Source organism: Xenopus tropicalis, chromosome 6 (assembly GCF_000004195.4).
Source record: "Xenopus tropicalis strain Nigerian chromosome 6, UCB_Xtro_10.0, whole genome shotgun sequence".
NCBI classification, from domain to species: domain Eukaryota; kingdom Metazoa; phylum Chordata; class Amphibia; order Anura; family Pipidae; genus Xenopus; species Xenopus tropicalis.
In genome coordinates, this window is record NC_030682.2 from 9,677,279 (window position 1) to 9,698,620 (window position 21,342).

General features: G+C 39.1%; 1 protein-coding gene across 21 annotated transcripts in view; it reads left to right on the plus strand.

The window, feature by feature from the left end:
* obscn (obscurin, cytoskeletal calmodulin and titin-interacting RhoGEF) overlaps window positions 1–21,342 on the plus strand; it is a 241,276-nt gene that overhangs the window by 48,957 nt on the left and 170,977 nt on the right. For all 21 annotated transcript variants that reach the window (XM_031903695.1, XM_031903696.1, XM_031903701.1 and 18 more), the window contains 16 exons: window positions 289–564; window positions 833–1,108; window positions 1,480–1,752; window positions 2,408–2,674; window positions 5,400–5,669; window positions 5,908–6,174; window positions 6,399–6,665; window positions 7,973–8,085; window positions 9,208–9,361; window positions 10,663–10,824; window positions 11,261–11,365; window positions 12,051–12,317; window positions 14,872–15,141; window positions 17,004–17,270; window positions 18,683–18,949; window positions 20,052–20,318. In XM_031903695.1, the coding sequence (XP_031759555.1) occupies window positions 289–564; window positions 833–1,108; window positions 1,480–1,752; window positions 2,408–2,674; window positions 5,400–5,669; window positions 5,908–6,174; window positions 6,399–6,665; window positions 7,973–8,085; window positions 9,208–9,361; window positions 10,663–10,824; window positions 11,261–11,365; window positions 12,051–12,317; window positions 14,872–15,141; window positions 17,004–17,270; window positions 18,683–18,949; window positions 20,052–20,318 (3,768 nt within the window). The remainder of the gene's footprint in view (window positions 1–288; window positions 565–832; window positions 1,109–1,479; window positions 1,753–2,407; window positions 2,675–5,399; window positions 5,670–5,907; window positions 6,175–6,398; window positions 6,666–7,972; window positions 8,086–9,207; window positions 9,362–10,662; window positions 10,825–11,260; window positions 11,366–12,050; window positions 12,318–14,871; window positions 15,142–17,003; window positions 17,271–18,682; window positions 18,950–20,051; window positions 20,319–21,342) is intronic.

The following is a 21,342-nucleotide window of genomic DNA, read 5'->3' on the forward strand; positions in this document are numbered from 1 at the left end:
GAGGTCCCTGTAAATATGCTAAAGGGAAGGCTAATTAAGGCCCGAGTAATCTTAGCCTTCCCAAAAGGCAGGTAGGATCTGTGCCAGTGTGACAAAATGTTCTGTTATAAAGATAGCTAGAATCTCAGCAATGAAGCACCGATCCAGCATAAAACTACTCTACTTTACTAATCATTAAATATTATTTTCAAGTGGACAGCAAAGCTATATTTAAAAAGACTGTATTTGAAGATATAGTCTATTTAATGGACCTCCCTAATTTTATATTGCTATTGCCTTTCTCTTCAGAACCTGAGCCAGTCTTCTCCAACAAGGAGAAGGTGCAGAAGGAGATTCAGGCCACCATTACCGAGACTGCTACTCTAAGCTGTGAAGTGTACCAGGCTAAGACTGAAGTGAAGTGGTACAAAGATGGAAAACTCATCAGCTCCGGCAAGAGAGTAAGAGTGGAGTCTGAGGGCAAATCTCGATGCCTGGTGGTGGAGAAGGTGGAGAAACAAGATGCTGGAGAGTACAGCTGTGAGGCTGCCGGTCAAAAGATCAGTTTCAAGATCAATACCAAAGGTAGGTCCCTGTTGTAATGCAAAAAGTAAGGCTAATTAAGGCCTAAGTAGGCCTAACCTCCCAAAAAGGTGGCAAAATGCTCTGTTATAAAGATAGCTAGAATCTCAGCCATAAAGCACTGATCCAGCATAAAACTACTCTACTTTACTAATAATTAAATATTATTTTCAGGTAGACAGCAAAGCTATATTTAAAAAAACTGTATTTGATGAAAATGTCTATTTAATGAACCTCCCTAAACTTACATTGCTGTTGCCTTTCTTTTCAGAACCTGAGCCAGTCTTTGCCAACCAGGAGAAGGTACAGAAGGAGGTTCAGGCCACCCTCACCGAGAGTGCTTCTCTGAGCAGTGAGGTGTCCCAGGCTAAGACTGAAGTGAAGTGGTACAAAGATGGAAAACTCATCACCTCCAGCAAGAGAGTGAGGGTGGAGTCTGAGGGCAAATCTCGCCGCCTGGTAGTGGAGAAGGTGGAGAAACAAGATGCTGGAGAGTACAGCTGTGAGGCTGCCGGGCAGAAGATCAATTTCAAGATCAATACTGTTGGTAAGAAAAGCTTGGGTAAGGCTGAATGTCTGCGGTGGTACAAGTATGATTTAAGACCCTTAGATTCTAACCAAGCATCTTTTAGACTGGAACTACAAGGTGACTCACAGTGAAACATGAAATGGGCAGCAAATATTTTATTTAAAATTAGAGAATCTAGAGAATTATATTATTAATTGTTTTAGTTACTGACCTGTCCTATTGTATCTTATATATATTTAGTTATTTACATTGCCTTGGTGAATCATAGCTTCCACATTGTCTTTTCAAAATTTAAGAGAAACTGTATCTGCCTAGCTCTTCACTTTAAACCAATGCTAAAAATACAAAAATTATTACTAAGCTTGTATAACGCCTATTTTTCCCCTCAGAACCACAGGCCAGATTCCTGAAGCCATCAAAGCAAGAGCCCATCCTTGTCCAAGAGGATGAAGATATAATACTGAAGACCTCTGTCCAACCAGAAAATACTGAGGTCAAATGGTTTAAGGATGGAAAGGAGCTGATGGCAACAAAGAAATACCAAATATCTTCTGAAGGAGCCACAAGAACTCTAGTAGTAAAGTTGGCAGAGAGTAAAGACAGTGCCAGCTACTCATGCACAACAAATAGTGACAAACAGGAATTCAAAGTACAAGTTAAAGGTAAGACACACATAATATTAGCAAAGTCAGAGTCAGAGTTTGATAGACAGTTAGTCCAAATACACTTGTGTACTCTCTAGACAATGTATTGTGCTGTCATTCAAAATAACTGGCTCCGACTCAAAGCTGCATGTAGAGTGACTGATTGTTGAGAGATGGGTTGTGAAGGGAAATTTGATTATTTCAGAAACATTATCTTATTTGGCAAAAACTCTGATTTGAATTTAAATACATTTCCCCTTGGATTCTAACCATGTATTAGACTGGGACCCTAAAGGAACTCCAAGTAAAACCTTTTTGGGTTTGAAGACTTCTCTGGTTTGAAGTCTTCATATGAAATAAAGCTGTCAATATTAGTGATTTATTATAGGTCAGTCTTAAATGTAGTAAAATTCAAATCTTAGAAAAATAATGCCAACTTATATATTTTTGTATTTGAGTATTCTGAACTTGAAATTTCAAGATTTAGCAATTGAAAAGATCTTGAAAATCTAGATAAAAAAAAAATAACAAATAAAACCCAAGGAGCTTCCATTATGATGCAAGCAACTTTCCAGTATAATTCAAATTCTTTTTTTAAGAAGGTCAAATTTATAAAAATGAATGGAAAAATGTGATGTTATTTATTTCCTGTCCTTAATTCTCTGCCCCTCAGAAATACCCCAGAAGTTCCAGAAGAAACTAGAAGCTGTAACTGGGGAAATAGGGAGCAACATCACTCTGACCTGCGAGCTGAGCCAGGCCAAAGGAGATGTGATTTGGCGCAGGAATGGAAAGGAAATTAAGGCCGGCAAACATTTTCAAATGAGAAGCGATGAGGCCAAGCACATACTGACCATCTCAGGGCTCAAGGTGGATGATGAAGGAGAATACTCGTGTGAATCCAGAGATGACAAAACCGTCGCTCAACTGACAACCAAAGGTGCCTGTGTACAATATACTTTGGAATAAATGTTCCTCCAGTTTGGCATTAATTGCCAAGAGCTATTCCATTTTTCTATATAAAATATAATATATCAAATATATATTGACAATTCATATTAAAACAAAAGTGGCTTTAGGAAACAAACAAAAAAAACCCCAAAGTAAAATAAGTCATAAAATCAACTAGTCTTGAAGTGAAGAAGTGAAATGAAAGGAATTGAAATTAGATAACGATTATTTTTACACTGCCTTCTTCTAATGGTACTTCTTCTAATGAGCCACTCAGACCAAATTTCCCTGCGTATTACTTAGTAGTGATGAGAGAATCTGTCCCGTTTCGCCATAAAATTGGCAAAACAAGAAGAAAATCTGTAAAACCGCACCCCAATTTGATGCAACTGCGTCAAATTTTTCCGTAGAGAATTTTCACTGAAGTTTTGCAAAACTATTCACCAATGGCGAAATGCGGAAATTCGCTGCGAATCCATGCCTGGCAAAAAAATTCGCTCATCACTATTACTTAGGGATAACTACAAGGTTTTTGGGTATCTTAGGGGGTGATTTATAAATGTTCAAATTCAATTTTTTTCCACGATTTGAATTTTTTGGGGCTAAAACTCCCAATATTCGAATTATGGTTCAAAAATTCAAATGTTCGATATTTATTAAATGCAAATTCAAAAACTCGGCATCTTATAGCTTGCTGGTTTATGTAGAAGTCAATGGGGGTTGTCCTAGGCAAAATCAGTCCCTATTTTCAATTAAAGATTTTCAAGTTTTTCTAGTTTTTTTTTTCAATTTGTAAACTCAAATTATTTATCAAAACTCAAATTCAATGAATTCGATTTTTTTGGGCTAAAACTTCCAATTTTTCGAATTACGGTTAAAAAACTCAAATGTGCAAACCCAAAAACTCAAATGTAAAACTTCGGCATCTTATAGCTTGCTGGTTTATGTAGAAGTCAATGGGGGTTGTCCTAGGCAAAATCAGTCCCTATTTTCAATTCAAGATTTTCAAGTTTTTCTAGTTTTTTTTTTCAGTTTGTAAACTCAAATTATTTATTAAAACTCAAATTCAAGGAATTCGATTTTCTTGGGGCTAAAACTCTCAATATTCGAATTATGGTTCAAAAATTCAAATGTTCGATATTTATTAAATTCAAATTCAAAACTTCGGCATCTTAAAGCTTGCTGGTTTCTGTAGAAGTCAATGGGAATTGTCCTAGGCAAAATCAGTCCCTATTTTCAATTCAAGATTTTCAAGTTTTTCTAGTTTTTTTTTTCAGTTTGTAAAATCAAATTATTTATTAAAACCCAAATTCAATGAATTCAATTTTTTTGGGCTAAAACTCCCAATTTTTCGAATTATGGTTCAAAAATGTAAACGTTCGATATTTATTAAATGCAAATTCAAAAACTCGGCATCTTAAAGCTTGCTGGTTTCTGTAGAAGTCAATGGGAGTTGTCCTAGGCAAAATCAGTCCCTATTTTCAATTCAAGATTTTCAAGTTTTTCTATTTTCAATTTGTAAACTCAAATTATTTATTAAAACTCAAATTCAATGAATTCGATTTTTTTGGGCTAAAACTCCCAATATTCAAATTACGGTTCAAAAACTCAAATGTTCGATATTTATTAAGTGCAAACCCAAAAACTCAAATGTAAAACGTCGGCATCTTACAACTTGCGGGTTTATGTAGAAGTCAATGGGAGTTGTCTAAGGGGCACATTTACTAATCCACGAATCCGAATCCCGAATGAGAAAAAATCGGATTGGAAACGAAAATTGTACGACTTTTTCGTCGCCGTCACGACTTTATCATATTTTGCGCAACTTTTTTGGCGCCGTCGCGATTTTTTCGTATTGAGCAATTGTAAACGGAGGAAAAACCAATCTGATTTTTTCGCGACAGCAACGAAAAAGTCGCGGAAAATATACGATAAAGTCGCAACGGCGACGAAAAAATCGTGGGACATAAGAAAAAGTCGCGACGGCGACGAAAAAGTCCCAAAAATACCGATCAGTATGAAAAAACGCGTTCGGTCCGTTCGTGCATTAGTAAATCTGCCCCTTAGGCAAAATCAGTCCCTATTTTCAATTCAAGATTTTCAAGTTTTTCTGTTTTTGTTCGAATTTGTTAACTCACAGATTCGAGGAATTCAAAATTTTCTATTTGAATGAGTTTTCCATGTTCAGATTCTTTAATAAATAAGCAAACATTCAAGTTTTTTTATTCGACGTAGAAAAAACTCTCCAACTCACAAACACGAAAATTGATAAATAAGCCCATAGTGTGAAGTCTATGAGTATCTAATAGTGCATTTATTACTATGTAGTTGTGATTTCAGCTGGTTGAGAATGTCAATGCTCCATATATGACAGAACCGGGTATTAGGACACAGTCACTTCCAGTAAGGGGATAATATCACTGTTTAAAGTAATGAGGTAGGTTGAAGCCAGCCAGATGGGGGAAAATGCACTACACTGATGAGCCCCAAGAAGGGTGAAACTGGTCTGCAGTTGGGAATCTGATCAGCTATTATCCTGGCTTCTGCTTTAAACCCAGTGGGTGAGCTTTAGCCTATAGGATAAACCCATGGAATTCATTCCCAGAGTTCCTTTTGTATGAGGCAGTCTCCTCAACCTTAATGATTTGCTTGTGGGCTAAAAAATCCAAAATGAATGATTAATTTTGTTACTAATTCTGTTACTTTTTTCACAGCACCAAGAGTAGTGAAGTTCACAGGAGAACTCGGCAATGTGGTAGTGGAGGAAGGGGGTGAAGCCACCCTGAAATGTGTCCTCTCCTTGGATGACGCGGAGGTGACTTGGTATCGAAATGGGGTCAAGATTGAAAGCAACAAGAAATACACAATCAATAAGAAAGGCACAAACCACAGTCTGACAATCAAGGAGTTGATCCTGCAAGATGCAGGGGAGATTATGGCAGAGTCAGAAGGGATACAGACTAAGGCATCTCTCAAAGTCCGAGGTAATGTATCCCTGACAGGGCAAGTTGGAGGGGCAAACAAGAGTTTATTTCACAAATTATAGGCAATTTTCAACATAAACTGGGAGAGGGAATCGTTTTAGGGTAGGGCAGAGATGGCAGAAGGACTTGTTCTAGTAGTTTCCCAAGGTGGTAAGAGAAATGTTACACTTTTCTAGTCCATCAATAGAAATTCATTCAGCTTTTCTTATTTACAATTATTTTACAATTTTAAATTCAGAAAAACCAACGACTTTCAAGAAAAAACTGGAAAACACGACTGTAGAGGAAAGACAAACGGTTCGTTTTGAAGTTGAACTCTCTAAGGCCACCAATGAAGTGAAATGGATGAGGAACAGCATTGTCCTGCAACCCTCAGAGAACATAGAGATCCAGTCTGAAGGAACCAAGCAGATCCTGATCCTAAAGAATGTCATGTACACCGACCGAGGTCTGTACGGCTGTGAGACCCTGGATGACAAGACACAGGCCAAGCTCAATGTGGAAAGTAAGATATTGTTCCTTTTCTAGTTCACGGTCACAATTTAGCCCCAAGATGTTTAAGAATGGTAGCCCATAGTGAAAAATGTTAATTGATATGAAATTTAAACATAAGAAAGATGCAACCCAAGTCATAGAGTCTCCATAGATAAAATGGTTATCATAGTTGTATAATTCAACCGGACTTCCTATTATTGCATAGTCTAACATCCCTTTTGTATTGCTTCTTAGTGCGCCAAGTGAAAGTTGCCAAAGGGCTGAAGGATGTAGAAGTCCATGAGAAAGAAAGTGCCACATTTGAGTTGGAGCTGTCCCATGAAGATGTGGAAGGATATTGGATGAAAGATGGGATCAAACTGAAACCATCAGATACATGCAAAATGACTGTCAAGGGCAAGAAGCACTCTCTAACTCTATCTTCTCTAAAGATGGACGATTCAGGCCCTGTGGCGTTTAAATCAGAAGGGTTACAATCTACTGCCAAGCTCACTGTGAAAGGTTGGTTTTATTTATCTAAACATGAGCACTGTTGTGGTTTGGGCAAATGTCACTGATAATAAACTCTTAGTATCTTCCCATTTACATCAGCAGTATTCTGTAGATCTAGTAAATCTATTTCTTGGTGCAAGCCTGATAGTAACATATTGTTTTTAAATACACTTTTTGGTTTTTGGTAGAACATGGGAAACTTTCACTCAGTTAGGCCCTCCTAGTATAAAAAAAGATACAAAAATAATACATGCCAGAAGTACAGAAGTGTACAGAACCTAGATTGATCTTTGATTCTAAGCAGTGATACCCTCTAACCTTGTTTCTTACAATTAGGTCCATGTACTGGTAATAACTGCCTATTTACTGACCCTCCCCACCATTATTTATGGTGGGCCCCATCTTAATTGTGCTGCCACAGCACCTCAACTAATGTGATCTTTTCCAGGTTCTCATTATTCCAGGATCTAGATACACATTCACCCACCTCTATGGGAAGGAGAACTGAAATAATGACCAAGGCTCTTCCATTCTTATATACACCCCAGTGATTCAACAAATACTGTATTACCTTATCACATGGGGCAATAAACCTTTCCTTATAGGGTCTTACTTGACACAGTTGACTTGCTTTTCCTTACAGTTCTCTTTTCTGGGGAAAATCCTATGTTTTTAGACAAGTTCTCATCCCATACTGGGGTACACACACTCTATATGGATGTCTACATCATTACAGTGGTTTAGACCAGCAAGAATAAATATGGGTTTAGACCACCCTGAGAACTACCTTCCCACATAACCAGACTGAGGTTGAAGTTGCACTCCAACATTGTCTCTCATCCTGGCCACAAAGATAGTGAAATAAAATCAGTTTATTTCAAACCAAAAATGCATTGATTTTAAAACCGATTACTATTGAACTTCAAAAGGAGCTGAAGGCAATGTGAGGTCCAAGCTCAGTATTGGCCAAACAAATACTTTGGAAGTTGAGAGTTCCACTTTAACTATAGAGACATTATAGTCTTGTTTTAGTTATGTATGGCTGTCTACCTGTGCAAGAGGCCAAGAGAGACCAACTAGACGTCAAGATATTAACATCTGACTTATCTGTTGATGGTTAAACCTGTAATAGTTGGAAATGCATGATTTTCATTGGAAGCAAACCTGCAGTCTTCTTTGTTATTAGATCCCTGTGCTGCTCCCTGTACTTCCCTTACACTGTGGGTTTGCCAATTCAATCTGGTTTTATGGTAGCAGTTTGTTTGTGTCTGGCATTGGCCTTTCTTAAATAAAAACTATGGAATCTATCTTTGCAGAACCACCAGTAAAAATCACCCTACCTCTGAAAGACATCAAAGCACCAGAGAAGGAGAAGGTGACATTTGAATGTGAGGTGTCCAGACCCAACGCTGAAGTGAAATGGTTCAAGGTATTTTTTTCTTATTTTATTCATTTTTTAAGTATTTCAATCCCTTTACACCAAAAGCAATACATAGTTTCATTTCTATTGATGTGGGCAATTGGTCAGCCCTAGTGATTAGTGATGAGCGAATTTTTTTCTGCAGGCATGGATTCGCAGCAAATTTTTGGTATTTCTAAAATGGTGACCCTGGCCAATTCGACATGTTATATAAACAAATACATTGTGATTTATAAGGTTACTATTAGGGATGCACTGAATCCTGGATTCGGTTCTGGATTCGGCCGAATCCTGGCTTTTTTTTAAGGATTCGGTTGAAGCGAATCTGAATCCTAATTAGCCTATATTAGCATATGCTAATTAGAATTCGGAAAGGGTTAAATGGGCAGTAAAAAAAATTTGGGGCAACGATTTTTAATCCCTTCCGATCCTAATCAGCATATGCTAATTAGGATTCATATTTGGTTCTGGATTCGGCCGAATCCTGGCTTTTTTTTAAGGATTCGGTTTCCCGGCCGAAGCGAATCCGAATACTAATTAGCCTGCATTAGCATATGCTAATTAGAGTTTGGAAAGGGTTAAATGGGCAGTGAAAAAAAAATTAACGCAACGATTTTTAACCCCTTCCGATCCTGATCAGCATATGCTAATTAGGATTCGGTTTCGGTTCGGGATTCGGCCGAATCCTGCTGGGTGGGTTCGGCTGAACCCAAAAAAGTTACTATCTTAAAAATAGAGCTTCCTGAATTTTGGAATTTATTTCAAAATCTTTTTAATGTATTCCGTTTTTGTTTAAGTAATGGGACCTCTAGCCAAATTTTTCCAATACGGTCATCTGAAGGCAAAGTCTTATCTAGATAACCTTGCTCAGATCAGTCAGTAGATTTATGATTTTTGCCACATTAGCTGACAAGTTTTTGCCGCGGTTCTCTTTAACCCTTCCTTATCCTAACTTGCATATGCACATTAGGATTCCAATTCGGTTCGGTATTCAGCCGAGCCTTTCACGAAGGATTCGGGATTCAGCCGAATCCAAAAACAGTGTATTTGGTGCATCCCTAAAAATTATGTTTCTCATCTATTTACTGGGTTGCTAATTGTTCTTTTATGCACCATTTTTTTCCCCTTTAGGATGGATCTGTTTTAAAACCCAGCAAAAAAGTTGCCATTATTTCACAAGCCAAAAAGAGGAGTGTGACAATTCACAAGTGTGAGCATGAAGACCAAGGAACATATGTTTGTGATGCAGGAGACGACAAGACCTCTGCAAACCTGACTGTCCATGGTAAAACATCATAAATATATGATAAATAACTACATAGGTCAGTTAGTTCAGCGATTATGGGGCTTTTGTAGGTTCACAACATGTGATGGAGCTGGGAGTCTGCAGGAACAGCCTGTCGGATAATTACGGGCTAGCCTAGAATAAGGTCTCCAAAATGATGGTGTCTGATGGTGTTTCTTTTTGTCTTAGTTTGGATTTGGTGTTAAAGTATAGGATGTCCCTTAGTTAGAAATGAAAACATGGGAAACACTTAGGGGCTGATTTACTAATCCACGAATCCGAATGAGAAAAATTCGGATTGTAAAATAAACATTTTGCGACTTTTTCGTATTTTTTTGCGATTTTTTCGTAACCGTTACGACTTGCGCGAATTGTCGCAACTTTTTCATAGCCATTACAAATTTCGTGAATTGTCGCAACTTTTTCATAGCCATTACAAATTTCGTGAATTGTCGCGACTTTTTCATAGCCATTACAAATTTCGTGAATTGTCGCGACTTTTTCATAGCCATTACAAATTTCGTGAATTGTCGCGACTTTTTCATAGCCATTACGACTTTTGTGAATTGGCGCAACTTTTTCATAGCCATTACGACTTTCGCGAATTGTCGCGACTTTTTCGTACTGAGCGCTCTAAAAATTTGTGTCAATTCGCGAAAAAGTCGCAAAATACAGATCATTATGAAAAAAACGCATTTGGACGCTTTTCGTTCATGGATTAGTAAATGTGCCCCTTAGGGTGAGATTTATTAAGACACGAACGATCCGAGCGTATTTTCGACTTGTGCGACTTTTTCATAGCCCGCACGACTTTTTCGTACGCTTGCACGACTTTTTCCCAAAAATTCGGAAAGGTTCTGCCGCTGTTCGGTACAAAAATTTAGTGACTTTCGGATCGCCAATACGATATTATCGTGACTAATACGATTTTTTCGTAAGCATTTTAGTGATATTTGCGATCTTCAGAAATTATCGTATCCAATCCAAATTTTTCCCATTCGGGATTCGAACTCGTGTTTTAATGAATCGGCCCCTTAGTAACAGTTAAGAGAGAATTCCGAAAGCCAAATATAAAGGAGGACTTGAATTTATGTAAAGAAGTTGGGTAATTAACAGAACTACTGTTAGGCACTCAGGCACTATGCGGTATAAAATTCAAGAAGAGAAAGTAGGTGGGGATAAAATACTCTCCATAATACGGGGGTGTCCACTGTATTTATGTGTGTCATTTTCTTTTGTTATATTCCTACTGTATATATTGTGTGTTACTCATCCGCAATTCAACTCCCTCTGAACCGTAGCTCGAGACATCCAGATCATTAAACCGCTTGTGGATGTGGAGGTGGTAGAAAAGGAGGGTGCGTCATTTATGTGCCAGATTTCTCATGATGAAGTGCAAACCCAGTGGTATAAGAATGGCGTCAAGCTGAAAGCGGGAGACAATGTGAAGATGCGCCAAGAAGGTGAGTCCTGTTGGTACAGGCAGTGTCGGACTGAGATGCAAGGGGCCCACCAGAAAACCCTGGACCATGGGTCCACTCTCAAAATTTTAATTCCTCCTCACTCAAACTCTTTATTATCCTAGTCTCTTTTCTCATACTTTACTCTATTCTTCCATCTATCAAGCTTCCATGTTGCCATACAGAAATAGGCAATGACCATGAAATAGGCTAAATAGATAGAAGCAAGAGGGCCCACTGACACCTGGGCCCACCGGGAGTTTTCCTGGTATCCTGGTGGGCCAGTCTGGGTACAGGTAGTCATAGTTTTATATAAAGTGTTGAAAGTCCCCAAAATGTTTCTTTGCTTAGCACTGGGGATCCCAATAGATAATCGATAATGTTCTTAAAGCCAAGGGGATGCTTTACATGACTGAATCTGAATTCTTCTCCCCTGTAGGAAGAACATGCTCTTTGGTTTTCAAAAGTGTCCAGGCTGAAGATGCAGCTGAAATCAAATTTGTGGCTGAAACAGCTGAATCTCGGGCACAACTAAAAATCAAAGGTAGGAAACTGTTATACTATAATAATGTTACTGTTATTTTCTTCATCCAACGAGATCTCTTGGTGAAAAAAAGAAATCTTGTGAACATTTATATGACAGTTCCAATATTATAGGGCATACTTACCAGAAGGTGGACAGGTTGCCCCAATTCACCATAGGAGAACTCTGGCAATATTTAAGATTGCTCTGGAGTTCTCAGCTGATAAATGTCACCCTTGGAATGTCATGGACTGCGGAGGAAATTATGTTTCCTGTCCAGTGTCTAGAGACAGTTTAGGTCTTCTCTCATCTTGTAGCTGATCATTGTAGCTGAGTATGTAAAAATGACAGAAATTACCTATTACATTCAATTGAAGCCCTACCAATGTCTTGAACCTGGATGGGTCATAAGACCAAGGTCTCCAATGTACCTGTGAGAGATACAGTTTTATCCTATCCATGGCAAAATAAGCATTTGAGACCTCTGACGTATATTAAATGTATGGAGAGTTGAAGTATTTGCATTAAAAAATTGTCTTTATGTACAAGTATGGGACCCATTATCCAGAAACCTTTTATCCAGAAAGATTGTAATTACTAATTATTTACAAATTTACTCTTTCCTTTATTGAGTTTTTGCTTAATCATAACGTACAACACACATTTGTGCAAATGAACCATTATGTCTTTATTAATCTCATTATAGAACTTCCAGTCAAAATTGTGAAGCCCCTACGTGACAAGATCGCCATAGAGAAGCACAGGGCGTTCCTGGAGTGCCAGGTTTCAAGAGCGAGTGCAGAAGTGACTTGGTACAAAAAGAACAAGCAGATTGCCCCAGGGGATAAATATGAGATTGTGAGTCAGGGGGTGTACAGAAAACTCATCATCAATGAAGCAGAGTTTGAGGATGAAGACACCTATACATGTGACGCCGGAGATGACAAGACTTCGGCCAAACTTCTCATTGAAGGTGAGAAACACTAAGATAACAAAGTATAGTGAACATTTTTTGGAGCTTTTTGGAGCAAGAGCGACTTCAGGGATGTTTTTATGAAAAGTCGTTAAATAAAATTAAATTGAAGTGCCAGCTGGAACCAACAAAAATGACATGTAAGAAAAGGAATGTACAGGTATAGGACCCATTATCCAGAATGTTCGGGAACCAATGGTATTCCGGATAAGAGGTCTCCGTAATTTGGATCTCCATACCTTAAGTCTACTAAAAAATCAATACAACATTAGGGATGTAGCCAACCTCAAAAAAAAAGTTCGCGAACCTGTTCGCGAACTTCCGCCGAAAATTGCGAATATTCGCGAACTTTGCGAACCCCATAGACTTCAATGGGAAGGCGAACTTTAAAACCTAGAAAAGCCATTTCTGGCCAGAAAACTGATTTTAAAGTTGTTTAAAGGGTGCCACGACCTGGACAGGGACATGCAGGAGGGGGATCAAGGGCAAAAACTTCTCTGAAAAATTGACACACGCCGTTTTTCGAAATGATCGGTAATTTTGTGACTTTTTCGTAATTTCCGGCGCTTTCGTAAAGTTATCGTAAGTTTTGCGACTTTTTCGGAGCATTCGTAACGTTATCGTAAGTTTTGCGACTTTTTCGGAGCATTCGTAAAGTTATCGTAAGTTTTGCGACTTTTTCGGAGCATTCGTAACGTTATCGTAAGTTTTGCGACTTTTTCGGAGCATTCGTAACGTTATCGTAAGTTTTGCGACTTTTTCGGAGCATTCGTAACGTTATCGTAAGTTTTGCGACTTGTTCGGAGCATTCGTAACGTTATCGTAAGTTTGCGACTTTTTCGGAGCATTCGTAACGTTATCGTAAGTTTTGCGACTTTTTCGGAGCATTCGTAACGTTATCGTAAGTTTTGCGACTTTTTCGGAGCATTCGTAAAGTTATCGTAAGTTTTGCGACTTTTTCGGAGCATTCGTAACGTTATCATAAGTTTTGTGACTTTTTCGGAGCATTCGTAACGTTATCGTAAGTTTTGCGATTTTTTCGGTGCCGGCGAACCCAAATTGCGAACATCACGAAAAGTTCGCGAATTTGCGGACTTGCGAACACCCGATGTTCGCGCGAATTAGTTCGCCGGCGAACAGTTCGCTACATCTCTATACAACATTAATTAAACCCAATAGGATTGTTTTGCATCCAATAAGGGGTAATTATATCTTAGTTGGGATCAAGTACAGGTACTGTTTTATTATTACAGAGAAAAGGGAATCATTTAACCATTAAATAAACCCAATAGGGCTGTTCTGCCCCAATAAGGGGTAATTATATCTTAGTTGGGATCAAGTACAGGTACTGTTTTATTATTACTGAGAAAAGGGAATAATTTAACCATTAAATAAACCCAATAGGGCTGTTCTGCCCCCAATAAGGGGTAAATATATCTTAGTTGGGATCAAGTACAGGTACTGTTTTATTATTACTGAGAAAAGGGAATAATTTAACCATTAAATAAACCCAATAGGGCTGTTCTGCCCCCAATAAGGGGTAATTATATCTTAGTTGGGATCAAGTACAGGTACTGTTTTATTATTACAGAGAAAAGGGAATCATTTAACCATTAAATAAACCCAATAGGGCTGTTCTGCCCCAATAAGGGGTAATTATATCTTAGTTGGGATCAAGTACAGGTACTGTTTTATTATTACTGAGAAAAGGGAATAATTTAACCATTAAATAAACCCAATAGGGCTGTTCTGCCCCAATAAGGGGTAATTATATCTTAGTTGGGATCAAGTACAGGTACTGTTTTATTATTACAGAGAAAAGGGAATCATTTAACCATTAAATAAACCCAATAGGGCTGTTCTGCCCCCAATAAGGGGTAATTATATCTTAGTTGGGATCAAGTACAGGTACTGTTTTATTATTACAGAGAAAAGGGAATCATTTAACCATTAAATAAACCCAATAGGGCTGTTCTGCCCCCAATAAGGGGTAATTATATCTTAGTTGGGATCAAGTACAGGTACTGTTTTATTATTACAGAGAAAAAGGAAATCAGTTTTAAAATTCTAAATTATTTGAATTATCTGTAATTTGGAGCTTTCTGGATAACAGGTTTCCAGATAAGGGATCCATACCTGTATTAAACACACAACAAACTAGGGAAGCACTGAATCCAGGATCTGGCCAATAGCCGTTTTCTCAACTACTTTTCTCCTGTGGCCTCTACTTGTACCCAATGGTAGCTTGGTTACTTTCCATCAAGATATCAGGCAGCTCTGCAGGGCTGGGGTTCCCTTCTGGGCATCAGACAATTGGTTTATTGATGCACCAGTACCTTTGGTCTAGGTCGGAGCTTCCAGCCTCTACTCCTGCCCAAATTGTGGCTCTCTGAACTGCAGAACAAGAGGACATTTTAAAAAAGCTGCAGGGAGGTACAGTAATTACTGCATGTTTGCATGATATACTGTATTGATATATAAACTGTATGTATGCAGGACATAGAATGCAATTTGCCTTGACTAATAAAAGAGACTTATGTCTTTAATTTTTCAGAACAATCCATTAATATTGTCAAGGAGCTGGAAGATGTAGTAGTGACACAGCCTGAACCCGCTACATTCGAATGTGTCACATCAATTGTGTCAGTGAAGCCCCCAAAATGGATGCTCGGCGGAGAAGTTCTTTCCGATGGAAAAGGCATCACCATAGAACAAGATGGAACCATCCACCGCCTGACTTTGAGGAAGACTTCTCCGGAGATGTCTGGAACTCTCCAGTTTCACATTGGAAAATCGAAGTCTTCTGCCAATCTTCTGGTTAAAGGTAAGAGGGAGCTGTTGTTCTTGTGTTAACTCAGTACGCGCTCTGGATGAATCAGGATAAATCTCCTAATACCCGGTGTTATACCGTACCAGAACCCCGTTATTCAGGATGACTCTCCTAATACCCGGTGTTATACCGTACCAGAACCCCGTTATTCAGGATGAATCTCCTAATACCCGGTGTTATACCGTACCAGAACCCCGTTATTCAGGATGAATCACCTAATACCCGGTGTTATACCGTACCAGAACCCCGTTATTCAGGATGAATCTCCTAATACCCGGTGTTATACCGTACCAGAACCCCGTTATTCAGGATGACTCTCCTAATACCCGGTGTTATACCGTACCAGAACCCCGTTATTCAGGATGAATCTCCTAATATCCGGGGTTATACCGTACCAGAACCCCGTTATTCAGGATGAATCTCCTAATACCCGGGGCTATACCGTACCAGAACCCCGTTATTCAGGATGAATCTCCTAATACCTGGGGTTATACCGTACCAGAACCCCGTTATTCAGGATGAATCACCTAATACCCGGGGGTTATACCGTACCAGAACCCCGTTATTCAGGATGAATCTCCTGATACCCGGTGTTACACCGTACCAGAACCCCGTTATTCAGGATGAATCTCCTGATACCTGGGGTTATACCGTACCAGAACCCCGTTATTCAGGATGAATCTTCTGATACCCAGTGTTATACCGTATCAGAACCCCGTTATTCAGGATGACTCTCCTAATACCCGGTGTTATACTGTACCAGAACCCCGTTATTCAGGATTAATCTCCTAATACCCGGTGTTATACCGTACCAGAACCCCATTATTCAGGATGAATCTCCTAATACCCGGTGTTATACCGTACCAGAACCCCGTTATTCAGGATGACTCTCCTAATACCCGGTGTTATACCGTACCAGAACCCCGTTATTCAGGATGAATCTCCTAATATCCGGGGTTATACCGTACCAGAACCCCGTTATTCAGGATGAATCTCCTAATACCCGGGGCTATACCGTACCAGAACCCCGTTATTCAGGATGAATCTCCTAATACCCGGGGCTATACCGTACCAGAAGCCCGTTATTCAGGATGAATCTCCTAATACCTGGGGTTATACCGTACCAGAACCCCGTTATTCAGGATGAATCTCCTAATACCTGGGGTTATACCGTACCAGAACCCCGTTATTCAGGATGAATCACCTAATACCTGGGGGTTATACCGTACCAGAACCCCGTTATTCAGGATGAATCTCCTGATACCCGGTGTTACACCGTACCAGAACTCCGTTATTCAGGATGAATCTCCTGATACCTGGGGTTATACCGTACCAGAACCCCGTTATTCAGGATGAATCTCCTGATACCCGGTGTTATACCGTACCAGAACCCCGTTATTCAGGATGAATCTCCTGATACCCGGTGTTATACCGTACCAGAACCCCGTTATTCAGGATGAATCTCCTGATACCCGGTGTTATACCGTACCAGAACCCCGTTATTCAGGATGAATCTCCTGATACCCGGTGTTATACCGTACCAGAACCCCGTTATTCAGGATGAATCTCCTGATACCCGGTGTTATACCGTACCAGAACCCTGTTATTCAGGATGTTATTCCTTGTTATACAGAACCCCAATTATCCATTCACAATGGATATAGTTACCTCAGCAGTAACAAATCTTAAGAACCACTGGCCAATTAAAAGTTTCCATATGAGGAGGGTAACACTGTCAGTAGAGGAGTCTCATAATGGAAGAACAAAGAATAACTTCAGTCCTTCACATCCTGACTGGAAGAACATGAATTAAGGAATCCAAAGTGAAGACATTTATTCTTCTATTTTTTTGTTAGAAATCCCTGTTCAGGTTACATATCGTATTGAAGACAAGACCGCCAATGAGCGCCAGACTGTCATCCTGTCCTGTGAATTTAAACCTCCTCCCAAGTTTGTGGAATGGTTTAAGGATAAAAGTCAAGTTGAACCATCAGAGAGGTTCAAACTGAAGCTGGAGAGGAATGTGGCAGAGCTCAAAATCCTACAGGTGACTCCAGAGGATTCGGGAACCTACACCTGCAAAGCTGGAGATGCAGAGACATCGGGGAAACTGAATGTACATGGTATGGAAGGGTTTATATTTGTGTCTATGAAGATTCTCATTCATCCAGGTCATGATATACAGTATCTAGTAGAATTAAGTCTAAAACAACTGGACTTTTCTGAGTTTTTCTTGAAAACGTTTCACCACTCATCCGAGTGGCTTCTTCAGTTCAAATGACTGGTAGGGAATTCCTCGGTATTTAAACCCTTGATGGTAGTACAGTCACAGACATCCGGGGAATTCCCTACCAGTCATTTGAACTGAAGAAGCCACTCGGATGAGTGGTGAAACGTTTTCAAGTCCAGTTGTTTTAGACTTAATTCTACTAGATACCGTTTTATATTTGTGTTTGTGGTCATCTGTTCTTTTCAATACTAGTAGACCAACTTAGCCAGCCAATGTTACAAACACAAAGATGAGATTGATCAGTGCAGGTTCCTTGGCCTCATGTTTTTTACCAGTCATTTTTTGCATGTTTAAGTCACAAGTCCATGGTGATACATTTGCGAAGCCGCCATGTCATGTCAAGTCCCATATAGTGTGCATAATAACTGTTCGAGATTTTTCATATGTTTGCACCCCCCTGCCTGGTCATAATAAGTGTCTAATATACTGGTCATTGACACCATGCAATGCTTACCCTTCAATCCCCATGTCAAAGTAACTGCCATATGGGTTATGAACTGGTCGAAGTGGCTTCTATGGTCATTGACCGCAAACCAAAAGGTTTGGATCTTACAGGCAAAAGAAAACTATACCCTCAAACAATGTAGTTCTCAATAAAAAATATATTGCATAAACAGCTCATATGTAAAACCCTGCTTCATCTAAACCATTTTCATAAAAATATACTTTTTTAGTAGTATGTGCCATTGGGTAATCCTAAATAGGAAACTGCCATTTTAAGTACTAAGGGCCGCCCCCTGGGATCCTAGGAGTCACAGTGCACACAAACAAGCCAAGGCACACATACATGCTAGGCCCCATCAGCCAATGAATGGGCAGAGTTCTGCCTTTTGCTCCCACACTACTTCCTATTACAGTTAGAGCTGCATCACTTCCTGTCAGGTGATCACACAGCCCATCACAAAATGGCGGCTCAAGGGAAAGGATGTAAAAGGGCAATATTTACTGATATATATATTCCAGTTTGGCGAGATTCTTTAATAGGTTGTTGGTTACGCATTCATTCTGGGGGTATAGTTTTCATTTAAGGTGCCTATGCTATTTGACACACACATATAAATTAAATAAAGAAAGAAATTGACTGCTCCTACTAACAAATAAAATATATTCCTACAATAAGGTGTTTTTCTTCATTGTAGATAGATCCAACATAATCAAATGATCTGTCTGGGGTATATATTTACCTGATATAGAATTTGTAAAATCCGTATATGTAGTTATTTTATATTCCGTGTTCCTTAACAGCCCGGGATGTGAAAGTCCTGAAGCCCTTGAAGGATGTTGAGGTTGATGAAGAAAGCTGTGCTGGGTTCTCTTGTGAATTGTCCCATGATGACGAGGAGGTGGAATGGTTCCTGAACAACACCCTCCTGTACTCCAACAATTTCAATGACATCCAGAAAATTGGGGCCACTCACACTCTTACTCTGAAACAAGTGGCCCCTGAGGACTCTGGAACAGTGAGCGTGAAGACAAAGAAACTCTCCTTCAGTGCTCAGCTGAAGGTTAAAGGTTGGTGTAATGACTGGTAATGTCTGATGGCTTCTCGTTGATAGCCAGTAGTAACGCTGGATATGTTTCACCAAAATATTAAATTTACTCAGGTTGAATAATCCATAGTAACCAATCAGGTGTTTGTTTACAAAGAACTGACCAGTAAATGCTACCTTCCACCTGCCCTGGGTATTCTGTAGAAGGCCATTGTTGCCATCTTCTTCGGCTTCTTCCATCTTCTCTTGGGCAGGCCCATAGAAAAGAAGAAGAGGATGAAGGTAGTGGAAAATGAGCTTCTACAGAAATACCCTGGGCAGGTGGAGTTTTTTGCTAATGGGAGCACTGGTCCTGGGTATTAGTTATGTTATTATAATCACTGGTACCTAACATTTTAGCACCCCCCTTCCCCAGTGATCATACTTGACCAGTTAAAAGGGCTGGGAATGGGAAACTGCTAACATAGCATTAGGAAGCTCCTCAGTTTGTTCTTAGGTTGTAAAGAGAAATACCATAACAATCCCCAGTGTTAAGCATAATTAAGCAACTGTTCTATGTATTAAAGGTGGAGTTTTGCCTCTTAAGACATGATTCACAATTTTATACAGTTTATACACAGGTTTTGTTGTGTAGTATTGATAGTTTACAGTACCATCTGCGAAACTACTTCAACAGGGAATTTAATCCTATCCCAATAGGAACAATGCAGATGATTGTGTTCCTTTATGCAGAAGCAAAAATAGATTCTGAAATGGGATACGATTTAAAAAAAAAAAAAAAAAAAGCTTATATAAAAAGCTAAAGCTACTCCATTAAGTTAAAAAACAACAAAATTAGGACATATATCGTTGATGACCAGTAGGCACGTTTGTTGATATCTGGGAAAGTAATATTAGCATTATTGTGTATTACCAATAACTTTAGTTGGTTAAGGTTGTGATAGGAAGGTCTGTGGTCAAAAAAATCCAAATATCAAGTTATGTTTGATTTGCTATGACTTTCTCCCCAAGATTACAGTATATTGTGTACATAATATTGATAAAGGTAACATAATGAGATTTTTCTTGCTCTACTAACGGCTTATATTATTTTAAACATAAGATGGTCTGTTTGTTTTATCCAGAAAAACCAGCCGTTTTCATGAAGTCCCTAGACGATGCCGTAGGCGAGGAGCGAGGAATGGTCACTTTAGAGTGTGAAGTCTCCAAGGCCAAGGTGAAACCCGTCTGGAAGAAGGATAACCAGGTCCTGCCCAATGGAGACAAGTATCAGCAGATGCAGGCGGGAAAAACCGTGTGCTTGATCATCCATGATCTTAACAAGTCTGATGCAGGGCTATACGTCTGTGACATTGGAACAGATACCGCAAAGTCCAAAATCAGTGTTCAGGGTATGTAGAAGGAAGAATTATTTTTCTCATGCTGTCTAAAAGTAGAATTCTAATATTGATAAGTCTTATGGCACAAGGTCGCTGTGCTTCTTTCCACAACTAACTTAAGACAGAGTGCAACTTAAGATTTAGGGGCTGATTTACTAAGACACGATTTCGAATCCGAATTGGAAAAATTCCGATTGGAAACGAACATTTTGCGACTTTTTCGTATTTTTTGCGATTTTTTCGGCGTCTTTACGATTTTTGCGTAAAAACGCGAGTTTTTCGGCGTCTTTACGATTTTTGCGTAAAAACGCGAGTTTTTCGTAGCCATTACGAAAGTTGCGCAAAGTCGCGATTTTTTCGTAGCGTTCACACTTGCGCGCAAAGTCGCGCCTTTTTCGTAGCGTTAAAACTTAAAAGGCGCAACGTTTCGCGCAAGTTTTAACGCTACGAAAAAATCGCGACTTTGCGCAACTTTCGTAATGGCTACGAAAAACTCGCGTTTTTACGCAAAAATCATAAAGACGCCAAAAAATCGCAAAATTACCGTTCATTATGAAAAAAACGCAATCGGACGCATTCGGCCCATTCGTGGGTTAGTAAATGTGCCCCTTAGTGTTATGTGCCTTAATTTAATCATCTGAATTTTTCCTGTAGGCCCTTGTTCTTCTGGGTTAATGTGCATGTATCAATGTGCATAGATACAGGCCTATTTACTACTAAACATGGTTAAAGCATTGAGTGCAGCTTTCCATGTTGCAAAAAATAAATGTGAAAAAAATGTCTTGGCCAGAATTACATATTTTGAAAAATGTAAAGAGGCAAAATATTGTAAATAACAAAAGTAAGAAAAATACATTTTTGATGAATACAGTTTGTTATAATTAAGAGTGATTGGCAAAACTGTGGAGCTACGTTATTTTTTGGTGTTTTTTAAAACTCACATTTTAGAAAGTTTTAAAAAATCTCAAAAATTCAAATGAAAAAAAAATCTGGGTAAAAGTTGCCATACACGGACAGATTTTAACTGCCGATTCGG